This window comes from Vidua chalybeata, chromosome 16 (genome assembly GCF_026979565.1).
Source record: "Vidua chalybeata isolate OUT-0048 chromosome 16, bVidCha1 merged haplotype, whole genome shotgun sequence".
Classification (NCBI taxonomy): domain Eukaryota; kingdom Metazoa; phylum Chordata; class Aves; order Passeriformes; family Viduidae; genus Vidua; species Vidua chalybeata.
The window spans coordinates 747,153-773,075 of record NC_071545.1 but is presented as its reverse complement, the minus strand read 5'-3'; the positions used below and the strand labels follow the sequence as shown (position 1 = coordinate 773,075).

The 25,923-nt window shown below is 53.3% G+C and overlaps 1 protein-coding gene across 1 annotated transcript in view; it reads left to right on the top strand.

Annotated features, from left to right (window-relative positions):
* Positions 1 to 11,833, top strand: part of LOC128796192 (ankyrin repeat and fibronectin type-III domain-containing protein 1-like) — a 192,708-nt gene extending 180,875 nt beyond the window's left edge. The window contains exons 12-23 of the mRNA XM_053957619.1: positions 1,498 to 1,605; positions 1,856 to 1,955; positions 2,488 to 2,620; positions 3,362 to 3,481; positions 3,818 to 4,033; positions 4,312 to 4,478; positions 4,880 to 5,030; positions 5,768 to 5,936; positions 6,185 to 6,351; positions 7,211 to 7,421; positions 7,674 to 8,344; positions 10,642 to 11,833. Coding sequence (XP_053813594.1) covers positions 1,498 to 1,605; positions 1,856 to 1,955; positions 2,488 to 2,620; positions 3,362 to 3,481; positions 3,818 to 4,033; positions 4,312 to 4,478; positions 4,880 to 5,030; positions 5,768 to 5,936; positions 6,185 to 6,351; positions 7,211 to 7,421; positions 7,674 to 8,344; positions 10,642 to 10,929 — 2,501 coding nt within the window. The 3' untranslated portion in view covers positions 10,930 to 11,833. The remainder of the gene's footprint in view (positions 1 to 1,497; positions 1,606 to 1,855; positions 1,956 to 2,487; positions 2,621 to 3,361; positions 3,482 to 3,817; positions 4,034 to 4,311; positions 4,479 to 4,879; positions 5,031 to 5,767; positions 5,937 to 6,184; positions 6,352 to 7,210; positions 7,422 to 7,673; positions 8,345 to 10,641) is intronic.
* The last annotated feature ends 14,090 nt before the right edge of the window (positions 11,834 to 25,923 follow it).

Here is a 25,923-nt window from a genome sequence, read left to right as displayed (position 1 = left end):
GGCCTGGATCAGCTCATCCCATGGAGGAAGCGATTAGGTGGCAAAGAGTGGTCCTGGGTGGCAGTGGCCTCCCACTCTGTGCCACCACATGGTTTCTCCCATCCAGCCCAGACCCAAGGACCTGCATTCCCCAGCATGGAGCTGGGATGGGGGACATGAGCCCCAACAGAGACCAGCTCAGGGCTGTTAGCACTCTCCTCCCCATGCTGGCCCCAGGAAAAGTGTCAGGAAACAGCCACCCAATGTCATACAAGGCACCCTGGGGTGCTGGGTGGAGAAGGGCCAGGAGGACTGAGCTAGAAGGAGCAGCCCAAAGGTGAAGTTCAGGACTAAGGGGGTTCCAGAATGGCCTCTGCCACTTGTCACCAGTCCCAAAGCAGGTGCCTGTGTGGTGTCCCATGGGACTGGTGCTGTAAATAAGTAAGGAACAGCCCCATGGGAGGCTGAGCTTGTCCCAAGGATCAGGCCATGGAAGCCCATCCTGTCCCACCATGCTGCAGGCACGCAGGGAGCAGGGCTGCTGCTCCCGGGAGCAGTGAGGGCACTGGGCACAGGTGGAGGTGAACAGTAATGGGTCAGAGATGTGCAGCACCATGCACAGCTCTGGCTGCAGATCCACAGAGCACCGCCATCACCAAAAATCCATTTGCATGTCTAGGAATGCACATAGCAAGGGCACAGCAGTCTACTACTGTGGCTTTGTCCTGTCCCTGTCATATTTGCACCCACTTTAAAGCCCATTTGCCACCTCACACAGGTCACATTCCCTGTGACCGGGATCCAGGTGACATCAATTGAGTGTAGCTGAAGGAAATCAGACAGGAGTGGGGTTTATTTATTTTTATTACCAGTAATATTTCTCCCTTCAGTAGAGATTCCCTCCCTGGCCCAGCAGAATATAGTCAGGCACCTCCCTGGGTGTTTTTAAAGCTACTAAAAATAGCGGCAAGTTCTAGCCAAAGTTAACAGAGCTGAACTTTCCATGGAAAACAGCAGCGGGCAGGACATGGGGTGTTTAAAGCAATTAATATAAAGTTGAGGGAAAAGAGCCAGCAGGTCCCCAGCCCTGCTCATGGTCCTGCTGCTGGCCCACAGCGGGTGGAGGAGTTTATTTATGTGTTTGTCGAGGTAAGCCCAGCTTCCAGCACTCATCTGGAGTAACTGGGGAAGACCTGGAGGAAGAGACTGGAAAGAATTTTATTTTTTAAGGCCAGTGAAGTGTAGCAGCAACAGACAGACCTTGTTCCTTCCTCCCGGTGTGTCCCTGCCACGCTGTGGGGAGGCCGGTGGCCACGGGGTGCTGTGCAGAGCTGGGTGTTCCTGGGAAGTGTGGCACAAAGCTGGGGATCTCCCAGCACACCCAGAAGTGCCCAGCACCCACAACTGCTGCCATGCTGTGGCATGGGGGGGACACCCAGATGATGTGGGAGGAGGGGATGGGAACCCCTTTTGCCCCAGGCAAAGGGGTGCCGGGGTGATGCTGGTTTGTCCCCACAGACTGGCGGGAGTATGACGGCCGGGCGCCACGGCGGAGGGGACAGGCTGAAGCTCTGGACCATCTCCTGGGCCAGGTGAAGACCGTCCACCAGCACTGCATTTGCCACGGTGAGCCCACAGCACAGTGCTCCAGGGAGGCTGAGGCAGGGGCAGCTGAGTCCCCAGGGTTATGGTGTGATCCACAGAGCTGGGGTGGTGCAGGAACAGGTCTGTGCCATGGATGAGAAGAGCAGGGACACAGCTCAGGCAGTGGAGACCTCACTGCCAGTGCTCAGGCAGTGGAGACCTCAGCCTTCCCAATAGGTTGGTATCAGTTCTTCATCTCCTGCTGCAGCATCCTCTGCTCTCTGCTCCACAGAGCCCTGCAAGAACCAGCCCCAGAGCAGAAAGCATTCAGTCTCCAAGAGCCTCAAGCACCTCTTCCACCCTGGCAGCAAGTTTCTCAAGACACTGAAGCGGTGAGAGGCTGATGCACGGGGTTGGTGAGAACCCCTGTCCCAGCAGGGCTGCAGAGCTGCCCATCCTGAGAGCTGTGCCTGCACATTGGGGGCTGGGGGTGCTCAGAGCAGGGTCTGCACTGGGAGTGAGCTGGTGGTGTCAGTGGAGATGAGTCCCATGGCCTAGAGATCAGAGGTTCTCTTGGTGTCTCCATTTGGACTGGCCAAGCTGTGCTGGTGCCCAGATCCCTGCATCACCTCTGGGGCTCACCTGGCACTCCAACTTGTCCAGACCCAGAGTGTCCCCTGCACAGTCTGGCCCATCTCTGTCCCATGTGCTGCAGGGTCATGGGCCGTGGTATCTCCTGGGACAGGTTGGGTTCCTGCTCCTGCTCCCATACCAGCCACAAGCCTCTTCTGCCACGGGCTGTTGGAGAGAAGTGGGGACCTGGGGCAGGGCATCTCCCCTCAGGAAAGAGACCCTTTGGGAGATGGAGGTAGGGGTGGCACTCAGCTGGGGGTGGCACTGAAGTCTGTCTTCCCTCACATGCAGGGGCCTCTACCTGACAGCCATCTTCTACAAGGACGACAACATCCTGGTGACCCACGAAGACCAGATCCCTGTGGTGGAGATTGATGACACCTACTCTTGCCTGCTCATGCAGGATTTCCTCTGGCTCACCAAGGTGGGTGGCTAAGGGACCCTGTGCTTGGGCAAAGGGCCAGGAGTACCAAGGTGACCCAGGCGGGCATCAGGCAACACTTTTGCCTCTCCAGTCCTCTCCACTGGGGCTTGGCAGTGCAGGCAGCCTGTGGATTTGCTTCTTGCTGGGGTTCAGCACGGACCGGGAGACTTCCAGGGAATGGCATTTCATCCCAACCCCTAGAAGCCCAAAGATGGGTGACAGACCAGAGCCACACTGGGCAGGCTGTGTGCCAGCGTGGGTGGGCACTGCCTCTCCACAGGGATGTCAGTGGCTGTTGAACTGCTTCCCCTCAGCATCCTGCCATGGCACCTCTGCCTCTGCTGTAGGATGCACAGGGAGCTGCTGGCAGCTCCTCCGATGTCAGCAGACTAAAGGAAAGAGCATGTGGGCAGCTCAGGGCCAAAATAATTTGCTGGGTGATCCTTATCTACTGATGGAGAGTGCTTTCTTCTCCCTCCCCACCTTGGCCAACTTGTATTCAAACTTAAGGTTTCAGTCCTTGATAAAGATGGATATCTGAGTGGACGTGACTCAGGGCTGCCCTCGGGTACAGACTCTGGAGGCATCTCAGTGCCTGTGGCACAGGGAGTTATTGCACCCCTGCTCAGAGGTGCTGCATGCCCATGCACATTCCTAACCCGACTCAGAGAGGCAAACAATTTCCCCAAAACCCTGGTGTGACCCAGCTGCAGCAGCAGGGACACTCTTTGGTGTGTGCAGGTGTCATGTATGTGGGACGAGATCCTGTGGCTGCGGCAGTGTGTCACTGTGTCCCAGTCCTCCTGCTCCTGCATCCTGCAGACGCGCTTCAAGATGCTGCTGGCCATCTCACAGATGCAGGTGAGGGTCAGCCTGGGCGGGGAACAAACACTTTAAGTGGGATGCTGGGGGCTGACACCATGCAGGTGTACCACTGTCAGGATAAACCCAGGATCTGCTGGCCATGACTGTGTGTCCCTGACTTGTCCTCCCTGGCAGGACTCCAGCCATGGGACAGGGAGGTGTCAGGTGTCATGGCAGTCTCCTGCAGAGGGGCTTGGGACATCAGGGTGCTTTTCTGGGCAGACTGGTTTCCAGCAGGCAGCTGCAGGCACATCCCAGCTGCCCAGACCCACCGTGCCTCCGGGATGTCCCCTGACCCTCTGCTTTCTCCTGCCTTCCCACCCTGTTGCACAGGGGCTGCTGGGCATCCAGGACCTGGGGCAGGTCTTCTTTGAGCCCATCAAAGACAAACAGGGCAACATCCTTATCGTCACCCTGAAGGAGGTGAAGACTAACCAGACCTTCGAGAGCGTCCGTTGGGTCCCCATCTGCAAGCTGCAGACCAGCCGCAAGTCCGTGTCCTCCCCCGAGGAGCCCACTGCTCTGGACATGCTGCTCATCTCTGTCCAGGTGTGTGCTGGGGCAAGGATGGCAGTGGGCTCCCCTGGAAACACCAGTGCTCCCTGCTCCCCCTCGGCCTGGAAAGGTCACAGCAGAGGGGGAGCAGAGCCCAGCCAGCCTCCAAAAATCCTGTTGTTTCAAGAGGAGGCATCAAGTTGGTGCCAGATGCGACCTGGCAGCACTGGGTTGTCTTCCTGTGCTGCTCCCCTTCTCCAGCTGGACTGGCTGTGCTACAGCATCAGCCTTGCTGTGAGGACTTGTGCAGTCCAGCAGTGCTTTGTTCCCAGGACAAGCTGGCTTATCACCAGCGGAGCAGCCATGCCCTCTCCCCGGGCCTCTACCTGGGCTACTTGAAGCTGTGCAGTGCCGTGGATCAGATCCGAGTGCTGGTGCCAGAGCAGCTCCCCAACATCCTATGCCACGTCAAGATTCGCTCCAACCCCAACATCTCCAGGTGGGATTTGGAGGGCTGCTCAGCCAGGGCAGCCAGTCTGCTCTGTCCCACCCCAGCTAACAGCATCCATCTCCTCCTGCTTCAGCAGCAGCATAATATTCCCTTTTATCCCTGCCATGCAGTGCTCTCAGGCACAGGGTGGGGTTGTTAGGGTGTCCTGTGTGGGGTCAGGGCTGAACTCAACAATCCGTGTGGGTCCCATCCAGCTCAGTATATTCTGTGAGTCTGATTCAGCCTAGAGCAAACCAAGTTCCCTGTCTACCTCCACCTCTCCCATACCTTTGGGGATGCTTCACTGTCTGGGAGAGGAACAGCCAAGCAAACACAGCTCTCACAGAAATTGTGTCCATGTCCACCCAAACTGCTCCCTCCTTCACCTGTCTGTCTCTGGCCTTCTGCAGGGAGGAGTGGGAGTGGCTGCAGAAGATGGCCAGCGTGGAGGAGCCTGTTCCCACAGAGACAGAGACTGACAGATCCCAGAACCCCTTGTTTCAGGAGCTCCAAGTGGCCATCAAGGAGCTGATGATGCTGGTGAACATCCCATTTCAAGAGGTAGAGGCTGGAGCCAAGGTCCAGGCAGAGGGAGGGGATGGGGCTGTGAGCACAGTGCTGGTGGTTGCAGAAGGTGGGGAACTGCATGGCTGGCTCTCCTTGTGAGGCTGGAGCACCTAGATTTTAGTGCTGTGCAAGCTGAAGGTGAGTGCTGAGTCTGCCCTGCCCGGGGACAGTGTCCACAGGAGCTGTTCGTCCTTCCCACACTGTACCCCAAAGCAACGAGGGTGAATCTGGGTTTGTTACTGCTGCCAGTGGTTTGGTCCTGAGCAGCACAAGACCAGCCCAACTCTGCCCCTCCAAAGCAGGCTGGTCCCTGGCCAGTGCTGGGCTGGAGCTCCAGCCCCTGGAGCCAGACTGCATGGGGAGAAACCTTCCTCCACCATGCCAAGTATCTGCTGGGAAACAACCCAGCAGCTCCAATGCCAGGTATGTGCTTCTGGCTGGGTAGCTGGGAGGGCACCTCCCTGCTCATCACTGAGCCATCGCTGGTGGCACGTTTTCGACACCTGGCCACGGTGACTTTGACCAGAAGTTTCAAAACTTTTAGGAAAAATTAGAGAAGAAGTGATGAGATAATGCAGATTATGCCAGAAGCAAGGGGCCTCTGGTTGTGTGCTGAAGCTGCAGTGTCCCCTGGCTGCAGGTGGTCCCTGAGGACTAATCTGTGCAGGAGGACTGGGCAGAGGCTCCACCAGGTGATGTGTGCAGCTGTTACCTGCAATGTCTTCTTGCAGGCCAAAGACTTCCGTCTGTACAGCCAAGAGGTGCTGGACTTTGGGGATCAGGTCTCCTTCCTGCTGCTGCTGCCTCCATCAGATGATGTCTGCACTGCTCCAGGCCAGAACAACCCCTATACCCCTCGCTCTGGCTTCCTCACACTGCCACTGCAGATCTTCGAGCTGGGTGAGGAGAAGGAATGCCAAAACTCACCTTGTCATCTGAGGCCTCCGGCGAGCTGGGCTGGGCAGTGGTGTGCCTAGACTTCCCTCACTCCCTGGGGAGGAGGGATGGAGGAGTGTACTGAGGGCTGTCCAAGTGGAATAATGGACAGTGTTGCCTCCTCATCTCAGGTGATAGGGAGGGGGCTGTAGGGCATCCACAGCATGGATTTTCACATTTTTCATCCCCTCCCCTCTTGTTTCCTCTCCCAGTCCACTTCTTCACGTACAACCGGGAGTTCATCACTCAGTACTGCCAGGTGTCCGCCCTGCTGGAGCTGGAGTCACTTCTCTCCCAGCAGAGCCTCAGGGAGGCTTTCTCCGATGCCGAGCTCTCCACCGCCAAGCAGAGGCACCAGCAGGTTCAGGACTACATCCAGGTATGGGGTGGGAGCCAGGCTCAACAGTGCTCCTAACCTGCCAGGACTCAGGCAGCAGCATCTGCATCCAGGCTGTTCCCTGGTCTTGGTGGCCCCGGGGGATTTCTCTGATGTGGCTGATGGGCAGCAGCAGCCTGGTCTTTCATAGATTCATAGAATGGTTTGGGTTGGAACAGACATTAAACCTCATCCAGTTCCACTATCCCAGGTTGCTCCAAGCCCTGTCCAACCTGGCCTTGAACACTGCCAGGGATCCAGGGGCAGGCACAGCTTCTCTGGGCACGCTGTGCCAGGGCCTCAGCACCCTCACAGCCAAGAATTCTTCCAATTTCCCATTTAACCCTGCCTTCTGGCAGTGGGAAGCCATTCACCCTTGTCCTGTCACTCCAGGCCCTTGTCCTGTGCATCCAGGCCCTTGTCCCCTCCCTCCGTCCCTTGTCCCAAGTCCCTCTCCAGCTCTCCCTGGAGCCCCTTTAGGCTCTGAAGTGTCCCTGGAGCCTCCTCTTCTCCAGGCTGCAGTTGCTTTATCAAGCAACTTCTTACTGCAATGATCACATTAAAAATCCCAAGGAGAGACCCAGAGTGCACATGCCCTCCTTGCTAGAAAAAGGCCTGCAAGTGCATTTTAGGATGGACTTGCAAAACAGCATCCCACACTACCCCTGTCCCCAGCACCCCTGCTGAACCAGCAGCTGTGTTCTCCTCCTACCTGAGAGCACTTTCTTTGCATTTCCCGGCCTAGGGATTTCCCCAAAGCTCTGGGGAGATGTGTGTATACAGACTCCGTGTTTTGCCATGGCACTTTCTTGTTGCTGTCGTTTGCTGTGTGAAAGGGCTCCTCCATTTCCTCTGTTGGCAGCAAATGGAGGAGATCTGGCGAGAGATGCGCTGGATCATGGATGTCCTGCAGCACGCCCGCTACAAGCAGCCCTCCTGTGGGATCTCTCTCAGTGGCTTCCTCAGTGAGGCCGGGGGGACAGTGAAGGAGAAAACCCAATCCTCCTCATCCCACATTGACTACCTTCCATCCCCAGTGCTCTCACCAGAGACCAGCCGCAAGCTCAACTCCGGTAAGGACCTGGCTGTGCCGAGCTCCTGCCTGGTGGGCTCAGGGGCTGCCCGTGCTCGGTGGGTCGCGGGGGCTGGAGCCGGGTCTGTACAGGGCAGTCGGTGTCAGCCGGGACCCGCCCTGCCTGTGCTGTGGCTAGCGCAGCTCAGGTGTGTGACAAGGGGGTAAACTCAGAGGCTTCCCTGGATTCCACCTCAGCGGGGGTTGTCCACACTCAGGCTGAGCCGCTCTTTGCTCCTCTCACTCCTCGCAGACTCTCACGGCCTGTCGGACGAGGAAGGCTCCTCGGAGGTGTTCCTGGCCACTGACAGCGACTATGACTCCAGTCGGGCTCAGAGCCCGAAGGAGCTCGACCTGGTGTACTCCACCTCGGGGCCCGAGTGCTGCAGCCGGAGGGTGGCCCGCACCCTGCGGGACAGTGCCCCGGACGTCCTGCAGAGCCACGAGCTCAAGACCCCACCCCCAGTGCCGCCACCGCCAGAAGAGCCCCGGCCACCGCCCAAGCTCTATGACAGTGACTTTGTCCTGCCCAGCCGGCAGATCGAGCTGCTGCGCATCACCGAGAAGCGACAGGCGTACTGCGTTCGGACCAGCAGCCTGGACTTCCCCAAGCCCCACTGCCCCGCTCCGAGAAAGTCCTGCCCCGGCTCCGTGGACAGCTCCCCGGCCGAGAGCAGGACCACGGGCCACTGCAGCCAGCTCAGGCTGAGGACTGGCTCGACACCCAGCCCCGAGCGCCGCCGGGGCGGACAGGGCTCCGAGCCCGTCTGCCGGACGCGCTCAGATGAGCGGACTCAGGACTTGACAGAGCAGCAGCCAGAGCAGCCTGGGGGCTTGGCCGACAAAGGGAAGAAGCCAGGCTCTGTCACCTTGAGGGTCTGCCCTCAGTACGAAACGGGACTCTCCAAAGAGACCAGTGTCAAGGTACCAGAGCCTGTAATGGGTGGCGCAGGGGCTCTGCTGTGCCCGGAGAGACAGGGCTGGCAGGATGGGGACAGAGACAGCAGGACTGCCACACCTGGCACTGCCCTCCCCATCCTCCACCATCCCAGGGGTGAGGTCCCCTGGAGACCCGCAGCACTCCTGCCCTGACTCCCTCTGTCCCTGCTGTAGATGAAGCTGCTGGTAGGACAGGGTGTCTCTGCAGGAGTGATGGCTACTGCTGCTGCAGGAGTGAGCCAAGGCCACACGTAGTGAGTTCTGGAGACAAGGCAGTGGGGCTGAAGTTCAGCTCTTGGTCTGTGGTTCAACAGGTGACAGTAGGTTGGTGCCACCCAGAGTGGGCAGGCAAAGCAAGGGACACTTTTTTGTTCATTTTTGGTTTTTTGTTTTTTTGGGTTTTTTTTTGGTTTTTTTTTTTGGTTGGTTTGTTTGTTTGTTTGTTTGTTTTTTGGTGTGGTTTTTTTTTTAATAAAGAGAGAAGAAAAACCTGACTGTTCTAATAGGGAAAAAAAAAAAACCAAAATAGTAGATGAGTGTATTAGCAGAAATCCAAATCTTCCTTGATATATCTGAGCTATTGATATAATAACTGAATCCATTGTTTAAGATGGTGTCCTTGCCACATCCTTGCCACGTCCTGGTGTTCAAACATATCATCCTTCCAGGCCAAAATTCAGCTTCAACCCCTGCCCTGGCCATGCTCCTCTGACAGCCTCCTCTTCCCAGGTGTGTGGTCTCTGCTCCAGCCTTCCCCATTAGGGAGGGGAGAGCAGGAGCCTTTTGTCTCCAGCCTGTGGCAACTCCAGTGTCAGAACCCACTCCAGTTCCAGCTGGTGCAGCAGGCAGAGCTCCTTCAGACTATGCTGGAGCAGCTGTGTGACCTGACTCCTCTTCATGAGGGCTTTGCTGCCAAGACCTGACCCCAACAGCTCTGATCACTCACACCTGCTCCAGGTGGGGTTGCCCATAGAGGACCATCCCCCTGGATGCACATCTTGGCAGGTCGCCCTCTGGCTTTGTGGCTTCCTTTGGTCCCAGCCATGGAGATCCTTCCCCTGTTGAAATTTCCTTTCCGAGACATTCCTGGTGCCCAGGACTGAGGATGATGGAGCAGAAAATCATTAAATCATGGACTGTTATGGGTTGAAAGCAACCCTAAAGTAATGGCAGAGGAAGAACTGCGCCAACAGGCTGATTGGTTTATTGCTGGGGAGGTTTGATAGCCAGTGTCTCTGCACCCAGCTGGGACATCCTAGCAGAGACAACTGTGCCTCGCCGGATTATTTTCCATTTGAGGAATGCCCATAGATTTCTATGGAACTGAAGCGGAGCCCTCAGGTTCTTGGCGGGCTGCCCATGTGGTTTTTGAAGTTGTAAAGCTTTGGACACGCCTGCTTGAAAGCATTTTACGATGTTCTCCTCGAAGAAAGGCGAGTTCAAAGGCACGGCTCCTTGGCTGGTGTAAATCAGCTGAGCCCTGCCACAGCTGTTCAGGGCTGGCAGTGCTCACGTGGGCCCAGGGCTGGGACCACCCTCACGAGGCAGCACTCCTGGCGCTCCGCAAGCCCTGACAGATGTGCCAAAGGAAACACTGCCTTGCCTGGGTGAGGATGGATGTCCTGTCTTTGGGCCTTTGAAGCCAAGCAGTGGCTCCCGGCGTTAGCAGCCAGGGTCCTGATGAGCTCATTTTCTTGACAGGATTTGGGATTCACAGGGCTGTCCCCAGGGAAGCAGAGGGCAAGGGCAGCTGTTGGTGGGAGAGCCCAAAGCTTGTGCACAGATTAAATTTATTGCCCTGTTCCAAAGAGGTTTCAGTTGTAGTTTGGCAGAGCTGTTGTGGTCCAGCTGATCTGAGGGTCTGGACCCTGCTCACAAGAGGGACTTCACACAGGTCCCTCCATGGTACCAGGAGCAGGGCAGAGACTGTCCCTCTCCATCCCCAGGTGATGAGATAGTGGGGCAGCCTCAGCAGAGCTGTAGGTGACACATGCAAGGGTTGAGTGGCAAGATCTTGGAGACAGGAGTGGAGGCAGGAGAGTAATCCATAAGTTTGGGCCATGGCATGCTAGGGCACCCCTTGGGCGTTCCCTGGGCATGGTGTGCCCATGGCTCTGTACCAGGCTACTGCCACCTGCTCATGGGCACCACTGGGCAGCTGTTCCTCCACCCTCACTATTCCTCCACGCCCTTTGCTGCCTCCGGCCCCTGTTCCTCCTCATTCCTCCCCCTTACCACCCATCTCTCCCATCTCTCCATCTCTCCCATCTCTCTCTCCACAGCTGCACATCACCAGCCAGACGCCTGCCAGGGAGGTGGTGAAGCTGGTGGTGCTGGAGATGAACGACATCTCGCGGGACGTGTTGGGCGGCTTGGCCGCCGTCTGCTACAGCGAGGAGCAGCTGGAGCACTTCGGACTGGTGTTTGCTGCCAACGAGAGCGAGCGGTGGCTCCCCGATGACTTCCTGCCTCTGTCCCTGCACACCAGCCAGCCCGAGGGGCAGTTCTACGTCCGCATCAAGGAGACATCCCCTCTGGTGCTGCAGTATGGGCCAGCGACCACCGTATGAGAGGAGAAGAGCCGGCGGGACGGAGCGGAGACCTCGGTTTCCAGTGAGCAGACAGCTCGTCTCTGATGCTTCCTTCTTCCACAGACACCCTCTCATCAGGCGTCCGCGGGGTGGAATGGGATCATACTGGGTTGTGTGTTATTTGTTTGTGCTATTTTTTAATTTTTTTTTTTTAACCAAAGAGACATCAAGACTCAGTTTTTCTGACTGGAGAAGAGGAGGGTGGAGTCCAGAGACCTCAGAGCTCAGGAGGAATCTCTGCAGGAATGGAATTTTTGAAAGTAAACATTTTTAAGGAGAAACGGGAGAGAGAGAGAGAGAGGAAAAATATTACAAGAAGAAGCAGCAATACTTTTTTTCCCTTTTTTTTTTTCTGAAAAACCTTGTTTGGGATTCACTGAAGGCGAAACCACGGAAGATTACTAGGGAGGGCTGTGGTGTCAGTGAAGAGAGGGCAGGAGCCTCAAGGACAACCCTGGAAAAGGGTGTTTTCCTATCTGCCCTCCTTTCACTGCATCTGGAGAAATTATTCTTGCACAAAGTTCTTGGAACAAAATTATATTAGTATTTTTTTTTCTGAAAAACGTCAATAATCATTGTGCTAGAGCCACTGGAGTTGGGTAAAGGTGAAGACCCTTTGACTTGTGTCCAAGACTAAAGGAACCCATGCAGCCAGCCCCCTGCACTCACAGACGTGTCAATACCACACTAGACATTTGCTATAGGGCATCTCCTGCAACCCCCTGGCCTTCCCTGTCCCCCTGGGTGCTGTTTTGTTCTGGTGATTGTGCTTCTCTAGTACGTCCTACAGCATGACATTTTGTTAGCCACTAGGTCTCCTGTTAACAAGGTTACTTTTCTGATCTCCTGTGGTCCATAGTAAAGACGACTGCTGCTGACTGCATATCACTTGTCCTTCTTGTGGCTGGGTGCGTAGCATTCCACCATCCATCTCCCAGACCAGCTCTGATTCCAAGGGCTGGGCTCCTCTTTCCCAGGAGTGTTTAGTGGGATGCTTTCCATGCTGTGCAGCGTTACATTAACACACAAATCACATGTATGGGAGCAAAGTAGTAGTCAAAAATGCTCTTCTGGGATTTTTTGCTCTGTAAGGCAGAAAGATCAACTTGGGCATGCCAAAGCATCACCTCCATAGGCTGGTGAAACCGCAGAGCTGTAGGGCTGGATGCCTAAGTCAAGTCCTGCAGCTTCCACTGAGGGAAGAACACCTGGAGAGGAGCAGGGGTGGCAGCGAGAGCTCACAGCTGTGTCACAGCTGGCACAAACACTGTGAAGAAGGTGCCAGTCTGGCACCCCTTAGCAAGGCGAGGCTCCTGATGCTGATGTCCCTGCAACAGCTGCCTCACTGCCCTTCCCTTGGCACAGAGGGATCAGGGCTGGGCAGCAGCGCCTGTCACTGGGTGCCAGGGTGCAGGAGGGGCTCTGTGGGCAGCCATAAGGGTCAGCTGTCACTCTGCAGAGGTTCCTCATTCCTCGCCTTGTGGCCACCAGTGTGGCACGGGCAGGAATATATCCCAGCATGAACCCTTCCTGCCCCACGTCAGAGGCACTGTGGAGGGGAGGATCCTGTGCCAGCCCCTCAGCTGGTGCAAATCAACCAGCACCACATTGACGTCAGTGCAGGCACTGCCATGGGATGCGGAGGCGAGCGACAAAGGACCTTTTTCAAAGGCGCTTCTCCCATCTCCTCTCTCCTTTGCTTGTCTTCTGCCTCAAGTTAAAACCAAGCCCACTCTCCCAGGTCAAGGAAGAAGTGGTTTGGTGAGTATAGAGGTTTCTATGGTGTTTGCCATTGTTGGGCATCCACAGGCATTGGACATCCCAAAGAGGCAGGAGCTGCAGGGTGGCCCTTCCCTTTGCATGTGTCACCTATTGATGCTCAGAGCCTGAGGCAAGGCAGAGGGAAGGCACAACTGGTGGAAAACTAAGTGCCTTTTTAGAAGTCACAGAGTGAATTCAGTGTTAGATCAAGGCTATGCACAGAAAGCTACATCTGTGTCCCTGATGCTCCTCAGCATGGAGCCGTGCAATCCTGATGCCCTTTTATTTGACCCCAGAAGGGAAAAAGTCCTCCTCTTGCCTTAAGAATTTGTTCTCCCTTCCTAGAAGCCCAGTTCCATCAAGAGAGATGGAGCCATGACCCCAAGCCCCGTGCTGCTCTTTGAGGTGGGCCTGGGACAATGTCTGCAGCTGGAGCTGCTGCCCACCCCCCTGTGCAGAGCTCTGCCTGTGGAAGGGTCTCGCTGGCTGTGCGAAGCTTTTCTGCAGGAGCTGCTCTGGCCACACAGCAGCTTGGATCACTTGGCTGCAGGGAACACTATGGGACCTCCTCTCCTTGCCTGGGAGAGGAAGAGAGAAGGAGCCGGGGCCTGGGTAGGAGCAGAGTTGAATGCAAAGTGGGAAGAGAGGGAGTTGCACAGCTTTTTAGTGGGAAGCCCCACAGCCAGGGACACGGGGATGTGTGATGTCCTGATGCAACACACTCCTCACAGAATGACAAAAGATTTGGGGTTGGGAGTGACCTCTGGAGATCATGCAGTCCTAACCCCTGCCCAGGCACGGTCACTTGGAGCAGGTGACACAGGAATGTGTCCAGATGGGTTTCGAATGTCTTGAGAGAGGGGAAACTCCACACCCAACCTGGGCAGCTGTTCCAGTGCTCTGCCACCCTTCTTGGAAAGAACTTCTTCCTAATGTTGAGGTGGAACTTCATGTGTTTTTGTTTATGGTCATTATTCCTTCTCCTGTTGCTGAGCTCCACTAAAAAGACTCTGGCACCATCTTCTTGGCACCTGCCTTGAAGATATTTGTATGGATTGATGGGATCCCCGCTCAGTCTTCTCTTCTCCAGACTAACCAGGCCCAGCCCCCTCAGTCTCTCCTCATAAAGAGGTGCTCCAGACCCTTCATCCTCTTTGTGGCCCCTACTGCACAGCATTCCTTGAAGAATGGCACTTGCAAGGTGGTTGTCTCTTTTCATATTTTCCTTCTCTCCCTCGATGGTTTCATGGGCACGTACCAGTGTTTTCTATCTGAACAGGTTGCTGAGCCTTCAGACACTCTCCTGCCTTTCCCCACAGTCAAGGACTGGGAACAGAAGGCAGCAGGCTCTGTCTGTGGCATTTTTTAAGGCTGCCATCTCAGTGCTGGGGCTGTGGTGGCTCTTTGAGGCAGTGTGAAGAGGTGTTGGGTGAAGGGCAGCCAGGGCACTAAGCCCTGGCAGCACCAGGATTCAGTGTTAGCCCTGTAGATCTCCTTGCACTGGTACAGAGGGTTGGTAAAGGGGTTTTCTCCACAGGGACCTGGCACTCGCTCTGGCATGTGCACCGCGGCACAGGCCAGGGAGGAGAATCCCCAAAACAGCTGAGCTCAGCCCTGCTGTCTCCTGCCATGGAAGCTTTGTAGAGTCTCTTTCTCCAGTATTTAATGAGCAAAGCAGGTGAGAATCCTGGAGGGCTGGGACACTGTACCTGCACAGAGCTATGTCACCTGGCACAGACACTACTGTCCCTGCAGCCCCCATGTCCCCAGCACTGCCAGACAGGGGCACTGCCAGTATCCAGGCACAGACACCCCTGTACCTGTATGTGCACCCCACCGTTGTGCCATGCACCCACCTGGACCCAGGTGAGCACCTTGGGTGCTTGCTAGCCCCTCTGCACTGGTATCATAGAATCAGGGACTCACCCAGGTTGGAAAATCGCTCTAAGATCATGGAGTCCAACCATTAAATCCAGCACTGCCAAAGCCACCACTAAGCCATGCTCCCAAGTGCCACATCCACATGGCTTTTAAATCTCTCCAAGGGGGTGACTCCACTACTCTCCTGGGCAGCCTGTGCCAGTGCCTGACCACTCTTTCCATGAGGAAATTTTTCCAATATCCAATCTGAAACTCCCTTGCTGCAACTTGAGGCCATTTTCTCTCCTCTTGTCCTTTGTTTCCCTGGGAGCAGAGCCCAACCCCCACCTCGCTGCCCCCTCCTGTCAGGGAGTTGTGGAGGTGAGAAGGACCCCCTTGAGCCTCCTTTTCTCCAGCCTGAGCCCCCTCAGCTCCCTCAGCTGCTCCTGGTGCTCCAGCCCCTTCCCCAGCTCTGTTCCCTTCCCTGGACATGTTCCAGCCCCTCAATGTCTTTCCTGTCATGAGGGGCCCAGAACTGATCCCAGGACTGGGTTATGGTTCCACCAGTGCCCCAGCACAGAAGCGCTGTCCCTGCCTGGGTCCCACTGGACACACTGACACCACCCTGCACACACCATCCCTGAGTTTGGTACCAACTCTCCCTGGACAATCCCATATCCTGGAGATGTGTGTCCTTAAAAATCCCATCCAGGCTGGGGTGGGTATGAGTAGTGCTCATCTGGGAGGTGGGAAGAAGCAGGGTTTGAGAGCAGCAGTGGACCCCACAGGGGGATGCATTTCTCAGCTTCCCTTGGAGGCAGTTGACATTCTACTCTTCCAGGTGCTGGGGAGCACCAAGAGATGATGCTGCAGAACAATTTGTACTTTTGGAGGATTTTTTGTCTCTTTGTCGTTGTCATTTCATCACTAACAGCACAAAAATGTAGATCAATGTGTTGGGTTTTGCTCCTGGGCACAGTGAAGCAAAGTATGAACCTGTCCAGGTGGACAAACAGGTTTTCTCCCTTCACTTGGAGGTAGGCCCAGGACCAGAATAACAGTGGGGAAAACCAGAGTACTTCCATGCAGCTTAATGGGAATGTGTTCATTTCCACTGCCAAATGAACCGTGCCTGCTCACATTGTATGAATTCAGAGAAATAAACCCAAATTGTGACACTGAATTTTCTACCCAAAATCAGGAGCTTGTTGGCATCAATTCTGAAGTATCTGATTTGCTTTTCTCCTGTCCAAAGGGAGTTACTCAGTTTATAAGGCATGAATTCAGGTTTGTGCTTTCCAAAGTTTGCTCTCTGAGTCTGAGACATGGGAGTATTTTGTTTAGGTTTTTTGTTTCTTTGTTTGTTTCTGGTTTTTTTTAGTTTGTTTTGAGGAGTTTTTCCTTTTTCTTTTCTCCTCATCTCTCTTTTTTTTGTTTTTTTTTTTTTTTGTTTTTTTTTTTTTTTTCCTGGGACACTTCTGTCCTTAGTTTTGGTTGGGGATGGCTGAGGAGCTGCTGTAATGGCCACAGAGATGGGATGCTCTGAGCCTGCTCCATTGAAGGCAGTGAAAGACTTTCTCCCCTCAAACAGGAGGTGAGAACATGAGCAAGACCCATCCCAGCCACCCAAAACAGCATGGAAGTTCCAGGGCAGTCCCAGCACATGCAAGTAGTAAGTTAATTAGTTCTCTATCATCTGTAGGAACTCTGTACCACCCTGTGCAGTGCCAGGGACTGTTTACCCATGGAGCTTATGAATAGCTTTGCTGTATAATTGCAAGGTGGTCTAATGGGATTCATGCTGGTGAATCGAGAGGCTGCAGGGTGCCCAGACCTTTCATCCCCTGCCCAGATGCCCACAGAAGATGCAGCTCTGCTGAGCAAAACCCCTTTGGCCTGAGGCTCGTGTCCAGGAGCCTTTTCTCAGGATCCCAGTCTTCCCTGGGAAACCACACTGGTCTGCTCTGTACGCTGTGGGCAAAACCACTTCCCATGTGGAACCAGGCTGGACAGCACGGATCTTAGAGCAAGACTGCAATTTCTCAACCACAAAGACACTTGGTCTGGTAACACTAGCACCATCGGAAAGCTTTGTATAACTTTGGTGTGTCTAGGATTTTTTGGCTTGAGGTTCTCCAAACCCATGTACTGACCAGGCAGGAAACTGCTCTTTCCATCCCAAGAAAATTCCTGGGACACAGGGAAGTCCTCTTCTAAAATGTGAAAACAGGAACTGAGAATACAAAGATACAAATTCATGAGGAAGCAGTAGTGCATTCTTTTATTTTATTTCCATTTCAAAAGGAGAAGCAAACCAGAGTGTTTTTTTTAACCAAACTCACTTTCATTGAAAAACTAAAACATAGAAACAAACCAGTGACTATCTACAAGTTTATTTTAACTCAAGAATTTTGGAAGATGCCTTCTGTTGAAACCAAAAATCCTTTATGAACATTTATACTATGTATAAAATTGCATTTTTTGGTGGGAAGAAAAAAGAAAACCCAACAGATAATGTGTTAAGACAATGTTTTTATATCAGTATTCACTCAAGCCCCAGCTTAATGCCATAGATCAAAAACCACATGCTCAAAGCTGAGTGTGCACTTTGCTGTCATGGGCTTCAAAGAACATTTGAAGATGCAAATGTGCTTGTCCTAAAGCAGTTTAATTTGATCTGCACATGAAGATAGCAACAAAATATGGTTCTGCTCTTCTTTCTTTGATAGTTTTTAAATGGATAGACTGCAGTCCTCAACTTCACAGACTCACTGAATGGTTTGGGTTGAAAGGAACCTGCAAGATCACTTCCTTCCATGCCCTGCCATGGGCAGGGACACCTCCCACTGTTCCCAGTTGCTCCAAGCCCCAATGTCCAACCTGACCATGGACACTTCCAGGGATCCAGGGGAAACCACAGCTTCTCTGGGCACCCAGAGCCAGGGCCTGTGCCAGGGCCTCCCCACCCTCACAGGGAATATTTCCTTCCCAATATCCCATCTATTCTTTGTCCTGTCCTTCCATCCCTTGTCCCCAGTCCCTCTCCAGCTCTTCTGGACCCACTTTAAGCCCTGGAAGGAGCTCTGAGTTCTCCCCAGAGCCTTCTCTATGTGAATCCCCCCCAGCTCTCCCACCCTGGCTCCAGAGCAGAGGGGCTCCAGCCCTTGGGGCATCTCTGTGGCCTCCTCTGGAGTTGTTCCAGCAGTTCCATGCCCTTCTTATGCCAAGGAGCCCGGATTTGGAGGCAGCTCTGTAGAGCTGAAGATGCAGCCCAGGACACACTTGACTTTCTGGGCTGTGAGCACATGTCCAGCCTCTCATTCACCAGTTTCCCCACCTTCCACTTGTCTCAGGCCCCAGGACATCTCAGGTTGGACCTGGCTGCCTGCCTGCTGAGGATCACGGCAGCTCCTCTGTCAAGCTGCTGTTTGCTGTGGCAGGAATAGCTCTGGACCCAGCCACATTCTGTGCACATTGCTCTGGACCCAGCCACATTCCTCTCTCCACCAAAGCCCTGTGTGGAGCCAGCCACAGCCAAACCACAACAGAGCACTCTGCAAACTAATGTCATGGCTCCTGCTTGCAGCTGAACAGGACCTGTCACCATGCTGGTATCAGTTAACGTGACTCCTGGTGGTTTCCCTTAACACAGCTGGTTTCCAAAAATGCCTCAACATTGGAAAACAAATGCAGTGGGTGCCAGGTCATGGAAACCCATCCCGCTGATCATCTGGCCACACTGCATGGAGAAGGAGGCAGAGAAAGGTGAAGTGTCCTGGAAAGGATTAGAGTGTCTGCTGTTGTTCACAGGCAAGCGATGTGGTGGGACAGTACTGAGAGGTGTTATGGCCCCAAGTGCTCTGATATTCCTTACTCCCACTGCTGTTCCTGCTCCTTCATGAGCAGCACACTCAGTAAATGATCTGTATTAAGAACAAATCTGGCCTGGTGCCATCCACTGATGCAAAGCTCAGCAGGTCACGGATGGAGGTTTCTGTACAAGAGCACGGCAGAGATAAAGTCCATGCTGGATTGTCACTCACGTAAAGGTTTGCCCTGCAATGTCACCATCTGGTGACATTGGAACCAGGTGGAAAAGTGGTGACATTGGAACCAGGTGCCAAAGTCTGCTAAATTTATCTTAAAGGATGTGGGAAATGAGCTGCTGATTATAGATCCATGTATCTGGATCTGTGGTGAGGCCCTGACACAGGGTGCCCATAGAAGTGGTGGCCGCCCCATCCCTGGAAGTGCCCAAGGCTGGGTTGGACAAGACTATCCCACCTGGGATAGTGGAAGGTGTCCCTGCCTGTGGCAGGGGGTGGAACAAAATGAGTTTTAAGGTCCCTTCCAACCCCAGCCAAGACACCATAAAATCATGGAACCAACCAATCTGTGGTTCCATGATTTTATAGTATCTTTAAAGAATAGGTCCCTTGGGTGACATTTAGTAGAACAGCCCCAAATACCATATGTGTTTGGGCACAGAGCCAAGGGAGGGAGAATACTGCAAGGTCCCACAGTTATCCTTGTAAAACATGACTGTGGATCCCACTCCCAGGCTGGCAGACAGCCCCTGGCCATTCCCAATTTATCCTCTCGCAGGAGCTGCCTGGTCCTGCCACCCTGGCTGTTGCAAGCACCAAGTGAGAAACCCTTGATGAGGTGGTGGTGCCCAGCACACCCTGACCAGGCAGGAGGATGGGAAGAGAGAGGTGGATGGGCCTGCATGGTGGGACCCAGTGCTGCCAGGTTTCACCAGGGGGTTCAGATTTCTTGATGCCTAACAAAGGGGAAGAGCCTGTGGTGGGGTCAACAGTCTAGGCTGAGCACTCAACATGGATTATCGGTGCACCCAAGCTCTCACAGGGATTTCAATCCCAGGTTTCATTGATTTGACTGAAAATGGAAACATATCTTTTTGCCCAGGCTGAAATACAAATATTTGTACCAAGTCTGGGATGTGGGATTGGCCGGCTCAGAGCCAGCTGGTGCCATTACTGCCATGCAAGCAGAGATGGAATTCTGCTCGCAGAAGGCTGTGGTCCCTTCTGGTCACCCCTGAGGACACAAGGCTGTTCATGATGATGCAGATGGCAGCTGGTACACTGCCAGGGGCTGGGATTCCTGGATGCCCACAGTTTAAGTAAATTAGAGGGAGAAGATACAACAGAGAGTCTCTAAGAAACACCAATCTGGACAATTTTGTAGTGATGTTTCCTTCTAGATGGCTTTCCCAATCTTCCTGCTTTGCTGGGTTAACTGAGGGCCAGGTCTCATTGAAGTCAACTGGAGAGCTGCCCTTGGCACTGTTGGGATCAGGGGTTTGGCCTGGGAGCAGGCTGCCAGGCCAGGGGAGGTGACTTGCCACTGCAGCCAATTCCTCTCCCAGCAAGTGCACAGGCAGCAGGTCCCCTCCATGGCTTGGGTGCTGTTTTCAGGTATGGATGGTGATGAGGAGCTGAGCAGGGACACTCACTCTCTCCGTTGGCATCTATCTCCCATTTGCACGTGTGGCTGGTACAGGACAAACCAAGCCCTTTTTGATTTGTCATCGATTCTGGGTGACTTCACGAAGCCAAGCTCTGTTGCGCTGTCATGCTCTGGCTGGAAGTGACTTTGAATGGGTGTTTAATGAAGATGTTAATTGAAAGCACATGGGGAGGAATTTGAGTTTCTCTGAGCCGTCTCAGAGCTCCTCAGATCCCAGAGCCATCATCCCCTTCAAAACAGAACAGAAGAAGACTTATTACAAAACAAATAGTGTTTGTATAGGCACTTAAAAAAATAGTCCTCTCCAGCTCTGTTAAGCTCATGTTACTGGCAGGGCTGAACTGGAGAGACCATGTGGGCCATTGAATGCCTTCACCAAATTAAACCAGTGTCCAAAGGAGAAACAGGGCATTGCTGTCCAGATCCTGTCCAGACTGCAGCAAGACACAGCACGACGCCCGGCAGCTGCAGGTCCTGCTCTGCTTGGCCAGGGGCCCGGGCTTGGAAATGTCCATCCCCAGTGGAAGGACTTCTGCCTACTGGGAGCCCTTGTCTCCCAGTTGAGGACCCTCAGCCCCAGCTCTCTGGGGAGCTGGAGGCAGTTCAGTGCTCAGCCCCAGGCGTTCTGGCAGCCATGGCTTGTGCAGACTCAGTTCTCTCTGCCCAGACGAGTGCAAAGGAGCCAGAGCTCCATCTGTCCTTCCCAATATGCATTTTCTCTCAGCTTAGGGTGCGCATCCAGCTCTGGCCACAGCTGGAGAGGTCCTCTTCCCAACAGGGCTGGGGCTGCCTACTGGCCACCAACTGTGACCCTGCTGCTTTTCTCCATGACTTTGTGTTGAAGGTGCTCCTATTCCTCACATGGTCCAAGTTTCCTGCCCCCCATTTTGCCACCCAGCACACTGCGGGGAGACTGGGCAGTATGCAATATTTTGAGACCTCTCCCCATCCGACAAATTGGATTGGAATTGGCTGGTGGACTGAGAAGTTATTAGGAACAGACACCCCCAGACAATGTGATTGCACAAGTTTCATTTCCTTAGAAAAGCAGGCCAACAGTGCAGGAGCCTGTCAGTAAACATGTTGATTCCAGGGTCCTTTCGGTGCTGCTTGCAGGAAGAAGCACAGCGCTGGCGCTCAGCCTGCACCTCCAAATGCTGCCTCTCGCTCGGGGATGCCTGGACACAGCTCATCTGTCAGGGGATTGGCAGTGTTGGAGTGGAGGGTGTGTTACTGTGGCTCTTGGCAATTGCCAGCAGCCGAAATCTTTCCCAAGGCAGGCAGGGTGGATGATGTGGGGTGAGCCATTGACTGCTCTGGGGTACCCTGGGTGCAGCGTGGGCACCAGTGGGGCTGGACCAGAAGCATTAGGCTCCACCACTGCCCAGAAGGGGCTGAGAACACCATGGTGTTCGTATCCAGAGCCACCCACACTCAGAAAGGTGCAGAAGGATGAGATGTCCCTATGGTGTATGGTCCGTACAGCCCAGCCTCTCTGGATTCCAGCTTGCCTTCCAGCTGGTACTACTCAGCTGGGTACCTTGGGGCTTGCCTTCACCCTTTCTTTCACCCAGACACTTATCCCTGTGCTTCCCAGCCCCTGGAACCTCTGAAGCCAGGCTGAAGGAAGATCTCTTGCAACACTGGAATGCTCTGCAGTCATTACCTCCCTCCCTAGAAATTTTTGGGGTCAGAGGACATAAGTCTCAGTAATCGTCCAACAACGTCAATGGAGCTCCGTTGATTTACACCAGCTGAGGATCAGACCCCTCCCTTTCCTCTCCCATATTTAAGATATTTTCCAGACTTCAGACATATACAGAGGAGGGAGTTGATGGCTCCTGGGTTGTTGAAAAGGTTCCAGCTTTGGTCCTGGCCTGGAGTAACAAGAATAAGGTGGCTACCCTGGCTCTGTCTCTGCATAGAAAAGCCGTGCTCCTGCAGTGTGCTGGCCCTCGAGCTGGCAGACCGCCTGGGCAGGCATTAGTGAGCCCACACATCCTGAAGGTCTCTTCAGGCTGAGATGAGGCTCCATCACCATTTCTCTCATGGCCAACACAAGCATGGCCAGCACAAAATGCCATCACTGCTCCATGGTGTGCTATGGACCCCACAACTTCAGTTCCTCATTTCTGCAGCCGCAACAAAATCTAACACACTGAAACCTTGCATGATCCACCTTGGACCTCACCACATCCCTCCTCAAGCCTTTGCCAAGCAGGACATCACTGCCACAGGGCCACCAGAGTTGGAGCAATTCTATAGAGTTCAGGATGCACCACCAGGGACCAGAAAACCCAGACACCTTGAGCACAGCCCTGTCTAACTGCAAGGAAAAAGCCCCCATGAGTCTTGAGGCAGTCTCAGTTTCGATAACAGTGACAGTCTGTAACAGTGAAAGTTCATTCTGAGCCCAATGTTTTGGTCTGGGCAGCTGGGCCAGTCCTGAGGGGAAGCGCCTTTAATATTGCTGATAGCTGGATCCAATTTATAAGGCACTCAGCAGAGACAATCATCAGGGACAGAGAAAAATAATCTTCAGGCAATTAAATTTAATTGTTCCATCTGAAGATTATTTATCTCCCTGCCTGATGAATGTCTCCTCTAAGCGCCTAATAAATTAAATCCAGCCATCACTGATAGTGGCTGCTTTTCCCTTGCAGCAGCAAAGGGTGTGGAGAGCAGAGCTGCGCTCAGCTCTGTGTGTTACTTAAGATCTGTCACCTTGGAACATTTTTTTAGCAGACTTGAAAGTGTCCACAGGCTTTATCAATACCCAACTCTGGTGCAGAGAGCTTGGCAGTCCTGGGTCATGCAAAAGCTCCCAGACCAAGGGACTGGGTGGAATGAGATCCTCTTCAGATCTCATGTATTGGGCTATAATGTGAGGCATCAGTGAAGATTTGTAAGTCTCTCTGTCTGTCTGTCTCTGCTTCATCAGCTTCTGGTCTGGCTGTTTCTGGAAAGGGATGGGGAGGAGGAAGGGGAGGAAACCCCACCGGCAGGAGGTGGGTGAGAGGTGATGTGCTACAGCCCAGGATTTTGGACAAGGGTCTCCTGTGGGATCGTGGATTATGACATCACTCCTGGAAACCCCCCCAGCTTCTCCATCCCTGCCAGGGAACACCTCAAGCCTGGAGCAGGTCAGTTTAGAGCTGGCATAAGACCTGTTTCTTTCATCCAGCTTCTCTTTCCATTGCAAACACCAGACATGCCTTTGCTGGTTTGTAACCCACACGGAAATGGGTCTGCACAGCGTGGAGGGCACAGGACAGAACAACAGACCCAGGCGGATTAAAGGGAAGGAAATCTCAGAAAGCAGTGTGGTGAGGAAATCTTATCAGGAAGGGGGAAGAGTAATCAGTGAGTAGTATGTGGAGCCTTTCTCTCCAGGGACAAAGAGCAGCAGTGGAGCAGGTTTGGCTCTGGCCTGGTCTGATTCCAGGAGACAGGATGAGTAATCTTTGTTCACCATCATTACCCACCTGGACAGTGAATTACATCTGTGTTCAAAGAACCATAGAAGTGCTAAGATGGGAAAAGCCCCCTAAGATCAAGTCCAACCCTCAACCCAGCACTGCTGAGTCCACCACTGAACCATGTCCCCATGTTGCCAGAGCTCCTTATAGACAGGGCACTTGAACTGTGAATGCCTGTCCTTCCTGCAGCCCGTTATCAGAATGGATTGCAGGCTGAGAACAACAGTAAATTAAGTCTTGGGAGTCTGAGGGTGTTCTGAGAGACTGTGCATTTCTGAAATTGTGTCTCTATTCACCATCCAAACACCAAATAGTTCAGTAGTATTTAATTAGCATACAATAACTGTCCCATTGAATTTGATCGAATACATAATTTTGGAATGCTATTTACAGTGCTAGTTTTCTTACAGAAATCCATGTGTCAGAGCTTTATCCATTATTATAATCTTTAAAATAGGCAGATGTGCCTTTCATGGCCAACTGCATGCTTTATTAATGGGCTAGAACTATCAGATGTATTGTAAATCACAGGACACAGCCACCAATCTGTTGCTTCTCTGCTCCAGTGTCCCAAGGCAAGGGAGATTAATTGCCTGAGCAGCTCTTACGGAGCAGTGGGGCACGTGCTCACTTCCCTGCTCTCAGAGCAGGTTCTTCTGACCACTGGTAGACCTCTCTATCCTGTCATCACTGCCTCTCCTCCTGGCCACAAATTTGGCATGCAAACCTCCAGTTGGCACATGCAAAGCTTCACATTTATATATAGATAATAAAATTAACATGGGCTATTCTGCTCCTCCAATTCCCTCTTTTCTCACCTCTGGTTCATCTTTTACCTGCCCCTCTCCTCTCCACCTCCAACGTCAAGGGCAGGAGCAGGGAACCTGGGACCTCTCCAACAGAGCCAAATTCCCGGGTTTGCTCTTTTATCAAAGCCCTCACACGTTGCACACATTGCACACAAACACATCCTGTCTCACTCAAGCCAACAGAGCAGTATCTCTCTTCATTAGAATATTCACTAACAATTCAAATGACCTCTTTTAGTGGGATTGGAAATACTGCATGGGTGATTACTCCATAGGAAATAACCTGGAAAGGCAGGGGAGGGATATGCTGAAGGTGAAAGTTGGATTCAGGCTAAAGGCTTAGTTGTAAAGCTCTTGGCAAAGCCACACTGGCCACAGTCAGACCCACCCAGGGACCCCCAGGCGTGTGACAGGTCTAATGAGGGCCCATTGTCCGAGTGACAGGACTGTGCCCAAGGACATCCTAGCCAAAGGCTCAGTACAACGTTTCCATCTTCCTGGCAGGGCTGGCTCTTGGCAGGAGCAGCCTCCTGCCTTCCACAAGCTCCCCAGGGATGCTCCCAGCAGCCATTCCTAAGCCAGTGGCTCTGCTGCTCTGCTCCAGCTTGAGTTGTCCCTGTGGAAACACCAGCAGAGCACTCAGATGCTCTCCTGCAGACAAACCTGGCATGTTTGACACAGGGCTGTGACAAAAATACCCTTTTGCTGCTATCAGGGAACACAGCCAGGGGCTAGGCTCACCAAAGAGGTGAGTTGCAGCACGACACATATCTAGCCCTTGGCGGGACACTGCCTGTTATCACACTTTCTCTGGATGATGAATGAGTCCAGCCTTTGAGGCCTGTCCCTGAATCAGGCTTGGAGACCCTCATTCGGCCCAGGAAGGTGATCTCCATGGCTAGCTTTGGAGAGGTGTGAAGGACCAACCTTTGGCTCCTGCCTGCAGCTTCCCCAAAGCATCCTTGGGTAGGAAAAGGGATGGGAGAAGGTTGGAGAAGGCTGGAAAGCACTCAGAGATTTGGGAATAGCAGGACCATGGGCAATGGGAGGCATGGCCGGTGTAGACAAGGGAGACAGCAAGGAGGAGGGAACACAGGGTTGTGCATGACCATCTCTGCTTTGTGCGTCTGTAATGATAGCACTGGACATGAGCACAATGCTAAAATCCTGGATCTGTGCATAATACTCCGCTGGGGACAGATGTCCTCCCTTGTTTTGTACACTGTAAATGCAGTACTGGTCCCAAACCCAAATGATTCTCTGCATCCAGCATTGTCCCCCCTCCCATCAGCTGCAAATGACACAGATGGCTGGAAAAAAGGACTAGTTATTTAAAAAACAAAACCAAAAACAAAACAAAACAAAACAAAAAAAAAAAAAAAAACACCCACACCAACACTGTTATTTCTGCATTTTTTCTGTGTGAGGACACTTCCTTCCAGGAGAAATCAATTCAGCAGTACCAAAGTATTAACCGCTTCTCAGCCGCCTCCTCCAAGCAAGGTGAAGTTGTGCTGGTCCCTGACAAGCATGGCACCTGGCCATACTCCCAGGTTGCCCCCGGCTCCTGA